We start from the raw sequence: 18,004 nt of genomic DNA, 5'->3' as shown, positions 1-18,004 counted from the left end.
TGTGGGGTGTGTGTGTGTGTGTGTGTGTGTGTGTGTGTGTGTGTGTGTGTTTTGCTGGGAATTGAGCCCAGGAGCACTCTGAGCTACATCCCCAGCCCTTTTTATTTTTCAATTTTAAGATAGAATCTTGATAAAGTTGCCCAAACTGGCCTTGAACTTGCAATCTTCCTACCTCAGCCTCCCAAGTTACTGGGATTACAGGTGTGTGCCCCTGAGCCCAGCATTTTTTACTTTTTATAACCAAAATGTTTAAATTATTAAGCCAGAAAGCATTTAAGTTAGATATTAGGAAATATTTTGTAAAGATAGAGCTTTTTCTGCTACCATATCACTATATTTCCCACCCAAAGAAAATTTCAGTTAAAAAGCACCCCTGTAAAACAAATTAGAAAGAATATAAATTCACAGTTACTTGATTTTTTGGTACATGTTATATATGTTCATATATGTTATGTGAAAACATATTAATTTATATAATATGGTATGAATATCTTTATATAATTATAGATATTAGCAAGAAAAAGAACTGGTGGAGAATTCAAGAAAACAAACTGAAAACTATTAGAACTGAGAGAATACATTTAAAGCACAGTCCAGAATTACATAAATATCTATGGTTTTCATAGATTCTAACAACAATGGTTAGAAATCATAATAGAAGTAAATCTATTAAAATAAAAGCTTTTAAATATAAAATGCAGATAAATAAATGTATTATTTTACATTTTAAAAATGGCATGTTCCTGGATGGAAAATCTCAACATTGTAAATTGTTAATTCTCCTTGTGTTCATCTATATTAAAATATGAATATTTAATATTAAAATATTTAAAAAACATTTAACATAATATAAATTTCTAACAGTGAAAGAAGAATCATAGTGAGCTATAGAATTCAAAACTTATGGGATGTAGCTAAAACAAGGCTCAAAAAAAAAATCCAAAGTTTAAATCATTTAAATTAATAGATGACATGTCTTGAAAGTCAAATGAATTAAGAATCCAACTCAAAAAGTTAGAAAACAACAAATAAATCTTATATTGGAAATGACAGGTTTACAATAGACTCTTGATTTGCATGCCAGCTGTACCATCATGAGCTATGTGATCTTGGACAAATTCTATAACCTCTTTGGTTCTTAATTTTTAATCTGAGAAATAGGAATCATAGTAATGCCTACCTTATAGATTACTATAATATTAGATGAACTGATACATTTAAAAGGCCGAATTGCCTGGCACAATGGTGCATGCCTGTAATTTCACTATTTGGGAGGCTGAGGCAAGACGATTGTAAGTTCAAGGCCAGCTTGGGAAACTTAGTAACACCTTGTCTCAAAATAAAATTAAAAAGGGCTGGGGTGTAGCTCAGTAGTAAAGTGTTCCTGGGTTCAATCCCCAGTAGCAGAAAAAAAAAAAGAATTTATCCTAAATGTAGACCCATACACATTTGAAATGATGGATTGTAGAATAAAGTTGCCTAAGAAAAGAATCAGTTTAAAACCAAAGCATTGGAAATGGCAATGGATAACTTTTAAAAGACATAATCTGCTTATTGCATTTCTTTTTTAATAGTGCATTATAGTTATACATAATGTTGGGGTTCAAAAAATAAGAGAAAGAAAAAAACCAAGGTTAGAACTGTGGTATGGTATGCTACCAATTATACTGTATTATAAATCCATATATATATAAATGTATGTATATGTATATACACACTCATGTCTCTTATGCATAGTCTGTTTCCTACATGATACACAAGAAACTGACAACTGTAGATGGCTAGGGTGGCAGCAATATTTGCTTTCCACCACACTTTAATAGTTTTTCTTTTTTAATTTTGGACATTTATTAGTCATAAATTCAGAAAGCCTAACATTTTCTTCTAGTGCTCAGTTTCTATGTGATGAAAGGACTCACCTTACTTAGCTCTTGGTTCATCATTTTTATTAGACAGTGGTACTTTTTTCCTAATGCAATCATCTCAGTGATCTTGATTAACAACAACAACAACAACAATTACCATATAGATAGAGCTTTACATTTTGCTATGTTCCCCTGACCTGCTTATAGCAGGTCATAGTATTAATGTAAACTTTTAAAACTTTCCATTTTTGTGTTCTGAGGCTTAGAGATAAAACAGAACTACAGGTAGGTTTTGGCAACTATTTCACATATCTTTGCTGGTCAGTGAGTAGGGTGTAATGGTGACAGTTGCTTGTAATACTCATCTAGAGACACCAGGAGACTCATGACTGTCCACTTTCCCTAGAGAGCAGAGACCAGGGTGTTTGCTTCTGTGCTGGAGAATGCTGTCAAAGCATTCAACTGGAGAAGCAGTATTTCTTGACACATTGAGGCCATTTAAATTTTTCTTTAAAAAATTTTGGTACCAGGGATTGAGCCCAGGGGCTTTACCAGTGAGCCACATCCCCACCCTTGTTATTTTTTTATTTTGAGACAAGGTCTCACTAAGATGCTGAGGCTGGCTTTGAATCTGCAATTCTCCTGCCTCATCCTCCCAAGCTGCTGGGACTACAGGCATGTGCCACTTGTTAACACCTCTTTAGGGATGCCCTGCTCCTCTGCCGTTGGAGACCTGCAGCTCTCAAGAGCTTTCAAACCAGAGTCTCACCAACAGCTGGTATATGCATATACAAAGAAATTCTAACCAGAAAGTAAAGTGCATTGTTTCCAATGAAACCACTTTGTTCTATAGTGAAAGGGGCTGGACACAGGTACTTGCCCATAGGCTAAGCATTCGAACACCTTTGTTTTCACAGAAGTCCTGTCTAAAGAGCCTGCTCTGATATACTTAATCAGAATAATCAGAATTCACTGCTCAGCTGCTGGCTAGAGAGGTCAGGATGGTCTGGGTTAGCCTTTTTTTCCCCCCAGTGCTGGGGATCAAATCCAGGGCTTATGCATGTTAGTCAAGTGCTCTACAACTGAGCTACCCCCTCAACCTCTGGATTGGCCTTTTGAAGAGAATTGCCTGTGCAGCTTTTCTTATAGACAGTGCCAAGGGTAGTTTTATTTCTTCCTACAGTAGGAGCTTCTATTTCCTCCCACCTCCAGCCCTTGTCACCATCTGCTGGGTGGCTGGGTTGATGTAATTTCCTGGGGTGCAATGGAGGATTCACTCTGGGGAGTCAGTGGAGGCTCCAATGAGGAATCTCATCCTGTCCTTTTTTTCAGTTCTATTTTCCCCACTCCTCCCTGTGTGCCACTAGCTTCTTCCTGCCCTGAATGTGTCATGTGCCCTCTGGCCATGGTTAACCTCTCTCCCAAGGATCCCTGCATGCACCTTGAGCAGGCAACCTACTCACACTGCAGTCCTAGCATTCTATCTTCTGGAAGCCCTGCCTTCCAACCCCATTCTCCCATTCTCTTCTCTTCCCCTTCCAGAAAATTCAAAGACTTTTTCTTATCCTGACTTCCTGTGTTCTTTACCCCAGGTTGATGTTATTGACGTTCAATCCCCTGTGTACCAGACACATAGCGTCCTCTATCTTTAGTGAAGTGTGAACCCTGGGAAAATGGGGACTTCCTAGCACAATAAATACTTGTTAAATAAACTGGCAAGCACTATCAGTGAGTGGGGCTAAGGTGTCCATATTTATTAGTCATTGTCAACAAGTACTAATTAATTGCTTACTCTATGCTAACATGAGCATGGATATTGAGGAGATATTTCAACAGGGAGTGATTTTTGAACAGCCTCTTGATGAAAAATAATGACACATAATATGCAGGAGTTCTGTGGAATTGAGGTGATAAAGCACAGAGGGTGATGCAGAAGACTGGACCAGTATTGCTAGGGCAGTGATGGTTATGGTGGGGATGGGTAGAGGCTAATGCCATTTTGCTCTTTTAGCTGTAATAGATGATCAGCATAGAAGTAATAGATCCACTGGCTTAGTTTACCTTTATTTTTAATTACATTTTGGGAGATAGTTTTCTTGAGTCACATTAACATACATGTGTGTATTAGTTAGAGTTCTCTAGAATCAACAGGAAATATGATTATAAAAAGATGATGTATTAGATTGTCTTATGCAACCAGAAGCTGGATAATCCATAATGGCCATCTGCAGAGTGGAGAGCTGGAAGAGCCAGTAGCTGCACAGTCCGAGAGACTGAAGCCCCAGAACAAGAGGAATCAATTGTGCTACCCTAGTCCAAAGACTTCTGGAAACACTCCCTGGAGAATCACTGGCAGAGTCCGCTTTGGAAGAGCGAAGAAATGAGAGTCCAATATCCTTAGGTGATCACATCAGCAATCAAGAACCTGTTCAAGAATTGAGCTTGCATCTGCTACTGCTCCTTGTTCTTCCAACTTTTATTTCATCCAAGCCACTATCCAATTATTGGATGGTGCTGCCCATGCTTAGGGAGGTCTCTACTTCAGTTCACTATCCCACATGCCAATCATTCCTAGACACACCCTCATTGACACACAGAAGCCTCTTAATCATCAGAACCTCTTAATCCAATCAAGTTGACAATTCAAATTGAGCATTACATTTACATGTTAGTCAATTTTGTGTCACTATGACCAAGATACCTGACAAAAACAATTTAGAGGATGAAAATTTTGTTTTGGACTCAATGGTTTCAGAGTTCAGTTCATAGTTGGCCAGCTCCATTGCTCTGGGCCTGAGATAAGGCAGAATATCATGGTAAAAGACAGTGATGGTTGAACACTGCTCTGTTCATGACATCCAGGAAGCAGAGAGAGTGCCATGAGCCAGGGACAAGATACAATGCAAGAATATGTCCCCAGTGGCCTGCTTCCTCCATCCACAACTCACTGCCGACAGTTACCACCCAGTAGTACATTCAAATTATTAAACTGTCAGATGTATTAATCCATTGATGAGGTCACATCTCTCATAATCTAATCATTTCACCTCTGAACATTCCTGTGTTGGGGATCATGCTTTCAAAAACGAACTTTTCAGAGGAACTTTCTAAATCTAAACCATAACAACACGATATCTTTATTGTTTTGTATCTTTTATATACCACTCTCCCTAAGAATATAATTAATATTTTATACGTAGAGACATCTAGGTCCATTATAGGAAGATCTGTTAGGTCTAGTGTAGTTTCTTCAAAATTTAGAATACAAATAGGCACTGAGTTTGTTCAAGGAGGTCAAGCATGCATTGGTGAGCTCTAAATCCCATTGGCCTCCTTCAGGGAAAGTGAACCATGTGGGATTGTCCATTGTCCTTAGCTAGGGTGCCAGTGCTGAGAATGTGGCCTGAGGAGTGATGATACCTGTGTTAGGGAGGTGTGTGTATGTGTGTATACTCAGATATAGAGTGAGAGATTATTTTTATGTTTCTGTGGTATGGGGATTGAAGCCAGGGGTGCTTTACCACTGAGCTATATCCCCAGTCCTTTTTATTTTTTATTTTGAGACAGAATCTCATCAAGTTACCCAGACTAGCCTCAAATTTGTGATTCTCCTGCCTTGGCCTTTCAGGTAGCTGGGATTATAGGCATGTGGCACTGTGCTCACACATGATTGTGTGATCTGGGTATAGTAGAAATTTGCAGGATCTATAGGCTGAAGACCCAGGGAAGAGGTAGTTTAAGTCTGAAGGCTGACTGCTAAAAGAATTCCCTTTTCCTACTGGGAGATCAATCTTTGTTCTGTTCAGCCCTTCATCTGATCGGATGACCCCCTCTATGACATGGAGGGTGGTCTGCTTGACCCAGAGTCTACTAATTGAAGTGTCAATCTCATCTAAAAAAAAAAGCTCACAGCAACCTCTAGAATACTATTTGGCCAAATATCTGGGTCCCTCAGTAGCCTTGCCCAGTTGGCACATACAGTTAGTTAACTGTCACCAAAGTAAGGCAGTTGTGTGGTCCCATGAGAAAACACTGGGGCAGTGGGCTAGAGATGCAGAACAATTGGCTTAGAATTGAATTCACCTGAGTGATGCTCAGCAGTCTTCACATTCTCTCTGGACTATGTTTCTCCTCCATCAGGTGTTGTGAGTGAATGCAGCACAGTGCCTAACAGTGTGTGCTGTTATTTTTGGTTCTGGGGGACTGAACCCAGCAGTGCTTTACCACTGAGCTACATCCCCAGTCCTTTTAATTTTTTCATCTTGAGAAGGGATTTCACTAGTTGCTGAAGTTGGTCTTGAAACTTGTGATCCTCCTGCCTCAGCCTCTTGAGAAGCTATAGGTGTGTGCCAACACAAGAGTTAGCTATTTAGCTAGGGTTCCAGTGCTAACTTTAGAATATCTGATCTCATCTGTACTCTTGAGGTGAGTAGACAAGGAGATCTCTGAAGTACTGTGATCTCTGAAGTCCAAGGTCTGTGGTGGATCAGTGCCTTCTGATTTCCATGTAGTACTACATTCATGAAGTTGAACATGCTGAGTATTAGCACTTGCAATTATTATTTGGATCTGGGGTTGGAAGTATTTTCTTATCCAGGAAGGTTTTGTTCTGCCTTAAACCCTAGTCACTTCCTGTTTACCACCCCACTCATGTTTACTATCTATAAACTGCTAGGAGCATGTTTCTTCTTTTTGTAAATGCTTTCCCCAGAAGCATTTATTGACTCCACTAGGATTTTCCCTTGTAATGGGGCACCTTGAGGGTCCAGAGGAGAGCTGTTAGTTGATAGTTTTTTACAAGGATCTGGCTTCTGTTGGGAGCTTTTCATTTCATACAGTGTTTATCTTTCCAGTCGAGCCTCCCTGTGATATGATGTCAGGCCCTTTATTGAACAGAAGAAACTTGTTTACTCTTGGTAACTGAAAGTATAAGTCCTGCAGAGGCTTCGCTGTCTTCTTTGATGTCTTGTCAGTGCTTTCCTTCCTGGGTTTTAGCTGTGCTTTTAATGAGTTTATTCATTTTTCTCGTGTCCATCTCCTCTCTCTTTCCCTCTCTGTGCCTTTCTTCCCTCCTTGTTCTCTCCACTGTTCCCTACCCTGGGGGAAGATTTATCTTTTGTGTCTTTTGGCAGCAGCTGCCCTTGGCTGTTCCTGGGGCTCAGAGCCAGGTGGGGTCACTGCCCCTGTCCCACTTGTCTTGTTTTGCCCTGTGTTGTTTCGGATTCCTGGAAAGGGCTTCCTGGGAGAGATCCTGCTCCCCTGGAGGCATGCCTCTGCCCTTGGCACAGACAGTCCCACACAGGGAAGGGCTTGGAGCCCTTTGGAAAAATAAGCTTCTTAAAAATGAAACTGGGGGTTGGGTGGCAAGAGCACTTAAAATCTACTCTCAGCAAAAATCACATAAATAATATTAGTAACTAGAGCCCTCATGTTGTACATGTTCATACCCTACATATCTGATACTTTGTATTAATTCATCTAAATCTCCCTGTTTTCATTCTCAACTATATCCATTGGAACCACTGTCTCATTCTCTACTTCTGTATATTCAATTATTTTTTAGCGAGACATTTGAAATTTGCCCAACTGTAGTCACCATTGCACTACCTATAAACATACCAAAATGTTATGTTATGTCTTAACTATTTAACATATCCAACAAAAAAAAATCAAAGTAAAATAAAACTTTTGCTATCTAGACAATGAACACTGGATGGATAATTATTGATTGATTGGTTGATTGTGTTACTGGGGATTGAATGCAGGAACATTCTACCACTGAGCTGCATCCTTAGCCTTATTTATTTTTGAGACAGGGTCTTGCTAAATTGCTCAGGCTGGTCTGCAACTTCTAATCCTCCTCCCTCAGTCTTGAGTAGCTAGAATTACAGCTGTGTGCCACTTTATCCAGCAATGGAACTATTTATGAGGCACCTATTACATCTACTAGGTATGGCTATCCTGCTTGCTCAGAACAGCAAGCCTCCTTTGAACTCTGCATTTCTGCTCTCCCACATCTGCTCTTGCCTTTCCTTGGGCCACTACTTCCTGAGCCTTTGCTTCTCCTCATCTTCTAACTCCTTTGTTTTTAACTCTTCTTTCATTCAACAAGTGTTTATCAAGTCTATAATGTGTGTCAGACTCAACTCAGGAACTGGGGACATTGTAAATAAGGCAATAAACTTCCTGCTAGGGAGGAGCTCACATTCTAAGTTGGTGTAGGGGATGCAAACAAGTTACAAAATAAGTCAGCTTAAGTTACAGAGTGTAAAAGTAGAGAAGAAATTAAGGCAGGGTAGATGGGGACTAAGCGTGGAAGGCAGCTGGGCCTGGTGGTACATGTTTGTAATCCTAGCGACGAGGGAGGCTGAGGCAGGAGAATTATAAATTCAAGGCCTACGTGGTCAATTTAGCAAGACCTTGTCTCAAAAAATCAAAAAGCTGGAGATGTAGCTCAGTGGTAGAGTGGGGTTTAATTCTTAGTACTATAAAAATAAGATACATACATACGTACATACATAGACAGATAGGAAGGCAAAAAGCTATGACGGTTAAAGACACCAACACCAGAATGTAGGCTCTCTGTTCACCTCACAGATTGTTTCTTTTGCTGAGAAAAAACTTTTTAGTTTGAGTCCATCCCATTTATTGATTCTTAGTTTTAATTCTTGCACTATAGGAGTCTTATTAAGGAAGTTGGGGCCTAATCCCACAAAATGAAGATTAGAGCCTACTTTTTCTTCTATTAGATGCAGAGTCTCTGGTTTAATTCCTAGGTCCTTGATCCACTTTGAGTTGAGTTTTGTGCATGGTGAGAGATAGAGGTTTAATTTCATTTTGTTGCATATGGATTTCCAGTTTTCCAAGTACCATTTGTTGAAGAGGCTGTCTTTTCTCCAGTGTATGTTTTTGGCACCTTTGTCTAGTATAAGATAATTGTAATTTTGTGGGTTACTTTCTGTGTCTACATCTTGGGAGCAAATTTTTACCCCTCACATATCAGATAGAGAACTAATCTCTAGGGTATATAAAGAACTTAAAAAGCTACGCACAAAAGCAAAATAAATAACCCAGTCAATAAATGGGCCAAGGACCCAAACAGACACTTCTCAGAAGAGGATACACAATCAATCAACAAATATATGAAAAAATGTTCATCATCTCTAGCAATTAGATAAATGCAAACCAAAACTACTCTAAGATATCATCTCACTCCAGTCAGAATGGCAGCTATTATGAAGACAAACAACAATAAGTGTTGGCGAGGATGTGGGGAAAAGATATACTCATACATTGCTGGTGGGACTGCAAATTGGTACAGCCAATATGGAAAGCAGTATGGAGATTCTTTGGAAAACTAGGAATGGAACCACCATTTGACCCAGCTATCCCTGTCCTCAGACTATACCCAAAGGACTTAAAACAGCATATTACAGGGACACAGCCACATCAATGTTTATAGCAGCACAATTTACAATAGCTAAACTGTGGAGCCAACCCAGATGCCCTTCAGTGGATGAATGGATAAAAAAAAAAAATAAAACATAAAAGCATATATACACAATGGAATATTACTCCAAAAGAGAATAAAATCATGACATTTGCAGGTAAAAGGATGGAGTTGGAGAAGATAATGCTAAGTGAAGTTAGCTAATCCCCCAAAATACAAATGCTGAATGTTTTCTCTGATATAAAGAGGCTGATTCATAGTGGGGTAGGGAGGGGGAGCATGGGAGGAATAGATGAACTCTAGATAGCACACAAGGGTGGGAAGGGAAGAAAGGGGGCAGGAGGTTAGCAATGATGTTGGAATGTGATGGACAACATCATTATCCAAAGTACATGTATGAAGACATGAATTGGTGTGAATATACTTTATACACAGAGATATGAAAATTTGTGTTCTATATGTATAATAAGAATTGTAATGCATTCCATTGTCATGTATTTAAAAAGTAAAATCAATTAAAAAAAGACACCAACCAGACTGCCAGCTTTAAGCCCTAACTCTGTCCTTACCAACTATGTGCTTTGATTTCTTTATCTGTCAAATGGGGATAATAATAATATCCACTTCTTACAGTGGTTATTATGATAAATGAGTTAATATATGTAAAACCCTTAAATTACTATGTGGAACATTGTACATTTCAGTTAAGATTAAGCTATTACTATTACAGTTTCAAGGTAAAAGGTGACCTTACCAAGTACTTTTGGACCGAGCTGGTAACTCCTTTTTTTTTTTTGTATTGCTTTGTTTTGTTTTTGTCTATACCAGTGCTTGGCAGTGCCCCAATTCTGCATTCTTACAGCAGTACTTAGTCATTGTAACCCTGTGGCACCAAACAGCCCTGTGGAAAACCCCATCTGTGGATTTGTCCAATTTCTCACTGGTGATTCCTAAACTTGGCCTGGGTGACTATACTCTTCAGCAGTTCTGCTTGTCCCCAGCTCCCTTCTCCTGTCCAAGATTAGCCCTTTCACCTGTCTTTGCATTGTACCCCAGTGTCACTCCTTCACAAACCTTGAGCTATCAGTTATCTTACTCCTGTATCTTTATCTGAATCTTCTGTGCTCGATTTTTCTTCCCACTGCAGATTGATAAGGTCAAGCCTTCTCTGTCCTAAAAACAACAAAGAAAAATTTTCTTTTTCCTATATGTCTCCCTAGCCTGTGGCATTATTTCTTGTCTTTCCTTCATAGCCAAGCTTCTTATAAACTTACCTATACTCACTGTTAGCCTCCTTATTTTTTTTCCAGATTCCTTTGCAAGTGCCCCTTTAAGTTTTGGAGTTGCTCCTGAACTTGGTCCCTTATTTCTTTCCCGACTTCTTGTGATTTCAGCAAACATCTGTCTCTAGGCTGGACCTCTCCAGAACTCTCCATTCATACACTATTTTTTTTTTTTTTGGTGGTCCAGGGGATTGAATCCAGAGGTACTCTATCACTGAGCTACATCTCCAGCTTTTCTTTCCTTCCTTCCTTTTTCTTTCTTTCGTTTGAGACAGAGTTTTGCTAAATTGCCTAGGCTGGTCTCAAACTGGAGATCTTCCTGCCTTAGCCTCCCGAGCTACTGGGATTATAGGCATTCACCTTAGCACCTAGCTCATATGCTGTCTCAGTGGATGCACTGCATGTATCCTTTCAGTTATCACTATTTCAGAGGCTGAAAGAGCCAAGGTCAAGGTGCTGCCAATTCTCACTGTGTCCTCACTAATCTCTTTATATGGGCTCTACACTCATTACCTTCTAAAGGTCTCTTCTTCAAATACTACATTGGACTTTAATTCGTAAATTTGGTGGGGAGAAGAAGAGGATACAAATATGTGGCCCATAACATGTACATGACAGCCTGATGGGATCTCCATTCAGCTCTTATACACCCTCTTATCATTTCAACACGTGTAAAATTGAACTCATCCCCTTACCCACAATCCAGTTCCTCCCGAAATTTCCTTATAGGTGCCAGATTCCACCCAGGCACCTAAATCAGGTGTTTAAAAATTCATCATATACATTTCCCTGCCACTGCATATCATGGACAAGTGTCCAGCTAAGCCTTGTGATTTCCACCCCTAGAAGACCTTGCAGATAGACTCCACTTCTCTGTTTCATTGTCACCCCTACAGCTTAAGCCCTCATGTTTCTCATCTTAAAATATTGGTTTTTCTTGTTCCTTTTGCATCTATCCTCCCCTTTCACCCTATCTCTAGGGTGAAATTTTTAAAAATTAATGGTATTACTCATTTTTAATGCTTCAAAATAAGATTCTGACTCTTCTTGGTCAGGTTCCTCCAGGCAGAACTATTTGTGGTGCCCGACCTGCTGTGGATTTCCGTGCCTCTTTGTCTTTGCACCTGCCTTGCCCTCTGTCTAGAATGTCACCCACAGCCTTCCCTCCCCTATGCCTTCACTGGTATTTTCCTACAGGAGTTGCTTTCTTCCCTGCACAGGCTTTAAACTCCACCTGTTAGGTGCTCCTTTCTGTTGTCCTGCACCTTGGATAGCTCTCCCATAGGCAACACAGCCTCAGTCTACAGCTATGGTTTCTGTATTTTTCCTCCATCAGACTGGACAAGCATAAAAAACAGATTTGTCTTACTCATCTTTATGCACCATGTGCAGTAGATATCTATCATATACAAGGTTCTTAATAAATGCTTATGAAATAAATGAATGAAATAAGCATGTCTAATGCCCTCTAGTTCCTGTTTAGTGTATCAAGTTGAGATAGTTTAAACAGTTCAAAGCATCCATGCATCCATGTGCCCACCCCCAATCTTGGTACTACTTCCTTATGTTACATTTAAGAACCCGTAGTGCCCCCATTCCATTAGTTTTCTGGATTTTCCAGAAAGGTTTTTATGCCTTTTCTTTTGCCTACGTTTCTCTATGCTGGACAGTTGGAGATTCCATATTTCCTCCTTTATTTACTAGGATCTAAAGATGGTCAAGAGCTAATGACCATTAGTTCTTTTAGATCTCCTCTTATCTAGTATGCTATTAGGCACCCATAATATTTATAGCTGTTCCCAGTTCTAACAGATCTATTATTGTCCTATTTCATTAAGTCAACAAGACTGTGTGATCATTGAAGCCCCTGCTGGGCAGCAGAAAGTCTTTCAGAAAGCAGTCCCCTGGTTTTGCTTTAGTTTGGGAATTGATTAGCACAGACAGAATGGCTGAGCAGTTTGGTTTCTTAGGACCTGCTCAGATCATAGGAGATTTTCTGATCCCAGACAAAGTCATCTCTAAACCTTCTGTGTCTGGAGCTTCTCAGTCTTCACTGTGAGGATCCCTAAGGGTAGAGAGAGGAGAGGAGAGGGAGCCTCCTCTTGTAGTTTGCTCTACTGATTTGCTACCCTGTCACAATACTATGTCTTTTGTTGGTATTTATGCGACACTTTCTCTGAGTCAGATCCTTAGGCAACAGATGAATGGGACACAGCCCTGGTCTTGAGTCTAGAAGGGAAAAGTGGGTATGTTCAATTCTGTGTGCTCAGTGCCCTGAAACACAGGTGCATAGAGTGCTCCTGGAGCCTAACTCCTCCTGACAGCTGATGATAATCCCCTGCCCAGACCAATGTCCATTTCACCCTGATTATTCCTAGACAAGTGTGGAGAAAAAGATGCTTAGTATCCAGCAGCAGCCACCACCTAAACAACAGCTACGAGTTTCCATAAGCCCAGTCTCTTGCTAACCCCAAAATGTCAAGGTCACTTCTGGGTGGTTGTATGGTAGAAAACAGGTGGCTTCTATGCTCCCTGCCTGCTGGCTCATGAAAGAGTAAAAGAGCTGCTCCAGCAGGCCATGGTCAGGGCCATCCTTTCTGTTAAATACCTTTGCAACCCCTCACCTTCCCAAATCCTGTAGCAGCCTGGAGAAAAAACAAGTATACTGTTGACTTCTGAAACACCATGCTTCTTTTCCCAGATGTCTGGTTGGGTTGGCAAAGGAAGAATTCCTAGAACTATTTGTTCTTTAAGACAGCCACTCAAATGACTGAGGCCTGGTGTTCTGCACCAGCACCAGCGTTAGGGTAGCAGTTCTCTATATCTACGGCTTGTGTCAACCTGCTCTGTTTTTCCAATTAGTGCTTGGTCTCTGAAAACTTCCAAGAAATTTTATTTGAAGACAATAGTGATGAACCTAATCCCAAATACAGAGCAAGAAAATAGTTCCTGTGAAATGCCAAGAAATTATTTGATGTTTTTAGAGAGCCCAAGAAATAGAAAGGAACAAGAGATGAAGAAAAATAAGAAACAGTGGATTTTGATACATTAATATTAAGCAGTATGCTGTGTGTATGTGTCTGGTGTGTGTGTGTGTGTGTGTGTGTGTGTGTGTGTGTGTGTGTGAGAGAGAGAGAGAGAGAGAGAGAGAGAGAGAGAGAGATATTAAAGACCTGGTCTCTGTCATCAGAGGAAGGTAAGAAAAGTGGTAAGTGGAAAAATTAACTCAAAAAGCTGCCATCTCTATCTCCTAATTCCACTGCTTCCTGGAGGCCACCTGCTCTGCATCTGCTCCTAGAGAGAGAATTAGGGTCAGTCCTGGAGTTTGATACTCTGCTAGGAGAGAGCTTAGATCTCCCTGCCCATACTCCTCAGTTATGGAAACCTACCTGTCCATCTGACTGGGCCTCTCTTACCACTGAAAAAGTTGGGCCCAAGGAGTAAGGCGATTTGTTCTTATCCATCAGCTCAGGAAGACCTGACTAGGGCAGATTGCCAGTCTCTGGACTCCCCTACAGGGTACTTTCCTTCAGCCTGATTTCATTCCTGCTCTGGGTTGTAGAGGACATGACTGTACTGCCTTTTTCCAGAGTTCCCACACCCAGTCTACACAAACATAAAAACCTGGCAAAGCTGTCATATCCAGGCTTAAGGAAATGTCCCTTTCATTTTTGTTTGTTTGTTTTTGGGGGATGCTGGAGATTGAACCTAGTGGTATTTTACCACTGAGCCACATCCCAGCCCTTTTTGTTTTTTGTTTGTTTGTTTGTTTTTTGAGATAGGGTCTACCTAAGTTGCTGGAGCTGGCCTCCTCCCAAGCAGCTGGGATTATGCCTGGTTTCCCTTTGTTTCTGAACTTTGAAAAGCTATTAAAATGGAAGCATCTAATTGGGTTGGAAAGTTACTTAATGTACTTGAGTGGAAAGATGTGTGAAAATGTAATAAAGCCCATGATATCCCTTGGTTTGGCATAACCGAAAGCTGAAGTATTACGTAGACACGACATTGGTTTTTTTTTTCAATTTTATAAGAAACAATACATTTTATTTTTCTGACACCACAGCTCTGGCAAGTGGTTTCATACCAAATTTAATGGAGGTCACACAGAACGTTTTAAATATGGGAGATGGAGGAGAGGAAAGAACCACAAAATTTAAAACAAAAACAAAATCCTAGATAGCTTTTAGCATCTGTTCTACTCCCACATTAATAAAATTCACTTTTAATTTTTATTAGGAATTCCTAGTAAGAAGAGAACAGAAAACAAGGTGGGCAGGGGAGAGTGTGGTGGGGGAGAGAAAGGCTAAGGGAAAAGAGGCCAGAGGGCACTCCTAGGACAGAGCTCTCCCTGATAGGGCCAGGAGGACACTCGGCATGAGAAGCTTTGTTAGAGTTATTTCTCCCAGTAGAGCACTAGATATTGCAGCTTCCAAAGGGAAGAGGAGGGGAGGGAAGCAGAGGGTCACCAGTGGGGGAATGAGGGAAGAGAACACCCTTAACTAAGACGGGAAGGGTGGGGAGAAAACTAGAGAAGATGAGATGGTGGGTTTATATGTCAGCAAAGACAGTGCTGAAGAGCACTTGAGCTGAAGCAAGTGAGAGGACATTGCTCTTGATGTCACCATTCCCTTCCCTATTGTTTCTGCAGGCCGCCAGCTCACGGGAGCTGAAAGAGCCTCCACTGTCACCGCAGAGGAGACTGACATCGACGCAGTAGAGGTCCCACTCCCAGGGAATGATGTCCTGGAATTCAGCCGAGGTGTGACCGACCTGGATGCTGTAGGAAAGGAAGGAGGTTCCCACATGGACTCCAAGGTAGGCAGGAGATGGCCCATCCAGGTGATCTGTACACGTTCCTGCTGCCTCCAGAATGACCTGTGTCACAGCCTTAGCCTCAAGTCATTGCTGCCTCCTTGCTCCACAGCATGGTAGCAGTGATGGAGCGTTTCCTTGCTTTCAGAGAGGCCACACTTTTGTAGAGTCAACCCATTGTGCCAACATAACACCGCTGTGTGTCACAATGCCGCGTGGGAGCTCCTCCTTTTTTTCTTTTTGTACTAGGGATTGAAACCAGGGTCACTTTACCACTGAGTCACATTCCTAGCCTTTTTAAAATTTTTAAAGAAAGGATCTTGCTAAGTTGCTTAGGTCTCAGTGAATTGCTGGCCTGGTCTTGAACTTGTGATCCTCTTGCCTCAGCCTCTGGAACCACAGGGAATACAGGCATATACCACCATGTCTGGCTTGTGGAACTCCTTTCTTTCTGATGTGTGTTGTCCTTACAGGATCCTGTTGGTTTGTATATTTGTTCATTTTTTATTTTGAAACAGAGTCTTGCTAAGTTGCCCGGGTTGGCCTTGAACTTGTGATGCTCCTGCCTCAGCCTCCTGAGTCTCTGGGATTACAGATGTACACCACCGAAGCTGGCCCCACTGATTTTTTGTTTCCTCCTTTTCCCTAAACAATCATTTCTGCACAATATTCATGCAAGGCTCATCCTGGCATACCCATATAATACCCATAATGCCCTGTGGTTCAGCCAATGGAACCAAGTATACTTGGATCCCCTCTTCCTGCTTCAGTAATTATGTGTCTTTACTACTACTCTCAGGGTGGACATTATTACCTACTCTAACATCCTGCAGATGAGATGACTGAGGCCTTGAAGAGCAACTAATATGATCCAGTTTAAAAAACTAAGAATGTGAGACTAAATTTAAAACTGAATACAACTAAAGTAAAAACAACAACAACAAAAAAAACAAAACCCAGAAGGAAAATTATTATTTTTTTTCATATAAGTATACATCAAGGTATTTATTATAATTATATAATGTATAAACTATACACAGTTTCATTTAGGATAATAACCTCTAGAGGCAATCAAAAATATTCTTTATAATTATTGATTTCAACTTTAACTTTCTACGATATATTTCACAATGTTAAATATTGTCAAGAGAAAAAGTAAATAGACAATGCAGAAGTTCAGCAGTATGGCTCTTCTACTTACCATTTATTATTAGATATGTATTATTTTCCAAATATATTACCCTTAGAAGGAAACCCATCATTATTAGTGGCCTATAAGTAGTCAATATTTTTCAGGGCCAGGATTATGGCTCAGTGGCAGAGCTGTTGCATGAGGCACTGGGTTTGATCCACAGCACCACATAAAAAAGTAAACAAATAAAATAAAAGTATCATATCTATCTACAACTAAAAAAATTTTTCATTCTGCATATAGGTTTTACTTGTGTATCTTGAAATCATAGAGGAACCCCATCCTTCCAAAAATTATTCTCTGTATTTCTTTTTCTTTTTTCTTTCTTTTAAAAAAATTTTTTAGTTGTAGTTGGACACAATACATTTATTTACTTATTTTTATGTGGTGCTGAGGATTGAACCCAGGGCCTCGCACGTGCTTGGCGAGTGCTCTACCGCTGAGCCACCCCCCCCCGCCCCCGTATTTCTTTTATTACTACACTTTTACGTCTCTGATTGGAAACTCAATTCTTGTCATATATCAGTTAGGCAACTTAGACCATTTGGAAGTAAAGTAATGGTCTATGTCAAAAAAAAAAAAATACTAGGATTTGTTGACCATAAATACAAGATCACCCAAAAAGTAAATTTAAAGTCCCAGACCTCCTTCCCTACTCCTTGATGCCTATTCCAGGGATGGCGAGATGGTAATTTTATAGTCTCGATTAGACTATATCTTCAGAAGGAAAATTATTGACCAATAGCCCCTTAGATTTCCGGCCAGCTTACTGAATCATGGATACCACTTTCCTTATCCTTCATTTACCTTATCTCAAGTCAAGATTTTTAGGCCAGGGGCTGTGGATGTGGCTCAAGCGGTAGCGCCCTCGCCTAGCATGCGTGCGGCCCGGGTTCGATCCTCAGCACCACATACCAACAAAGATGTTGTGTCCAACTAAGAAAAAATGAATAAATGTTAAAATCCCCTCTCTCTCTCTCTCTCTCCCTCTCCCTCTCTCTCTCTCTCTCCCTCTCCCTCTCCCTCTCCCTCTCACTCTCTCTTTAAAAAAAAAAAAAAAAAGATTTTTAGGCCAATTCATTAAAAAGAGAATCCCTTATAGTGTGGAAGGCAGTAGCTGATGATCTCTTTGGTGTCCGTTTAGTCCTCTACAAGGGGCAATAGCCCTCTGTCCCTGGGTGCCTTCCTCTTTCATGTCTGAAGAGGGACCAGCTGCAGGAGTGCCAGAAACAAAATGTGGCTTCCTGTTGTTGAACTCTTGAGTCATAGGAAGGAGTCCAACAGGAGGAGGAGCCAGAAACTAGTGTAATCTGACAGAGGATCTCTCCAGATCATTGGTTTTCAAGTCCAAACTTTCTTCCCTGGTGTTCTCACTGCAAGGGGAGGCCGTGGGGAACTGAAG

At 40.6% G+C, this 18,004-nt stretch overlaps 1 protein-coding gene across 2 annotated transcripts in view; it reads left to right on the top strand.

Annotated features, from left to right (window-relative positions):
- Positions 1-18,004, top strand: part of Nos1ap (nitric oxide synthase 1 adaptor protein) — a 291,877-nt gene that overhangs the window by 263,794 nt on the left and 10,079 nt on the right. For both annotated transcript variants that reach the window (XM_026412681.2, XM_026412680.2), the window contains exon 7: positions 15,247-15,413. In XM_026412681.2, the coding sequence (XP_026268466.1) occupies positions 15,247-15,413 (167 nt within the window). The remainder of the gene's footprint in view (positions 1-15,246; positions 15,414-18,004) is intronic.

The sequence above is a fragment of the Urocitellus parryii genome, chromosome 11 (assembly GCF_045843805.1).
Source record: "Urocitellus parryii isolate mUroPar1 chromosome 11, mUroPar1.hap1, whole genome shotgun sequence".
NCBI lineage: Eukaryota > Metazoa > Chordata > Mammalia > Rodentia > Sciuridae > Urocitellus > Urocitellus parryii.
This window is presented reverse-complemented; position numbering and strand designations above follow the sequence as displayed.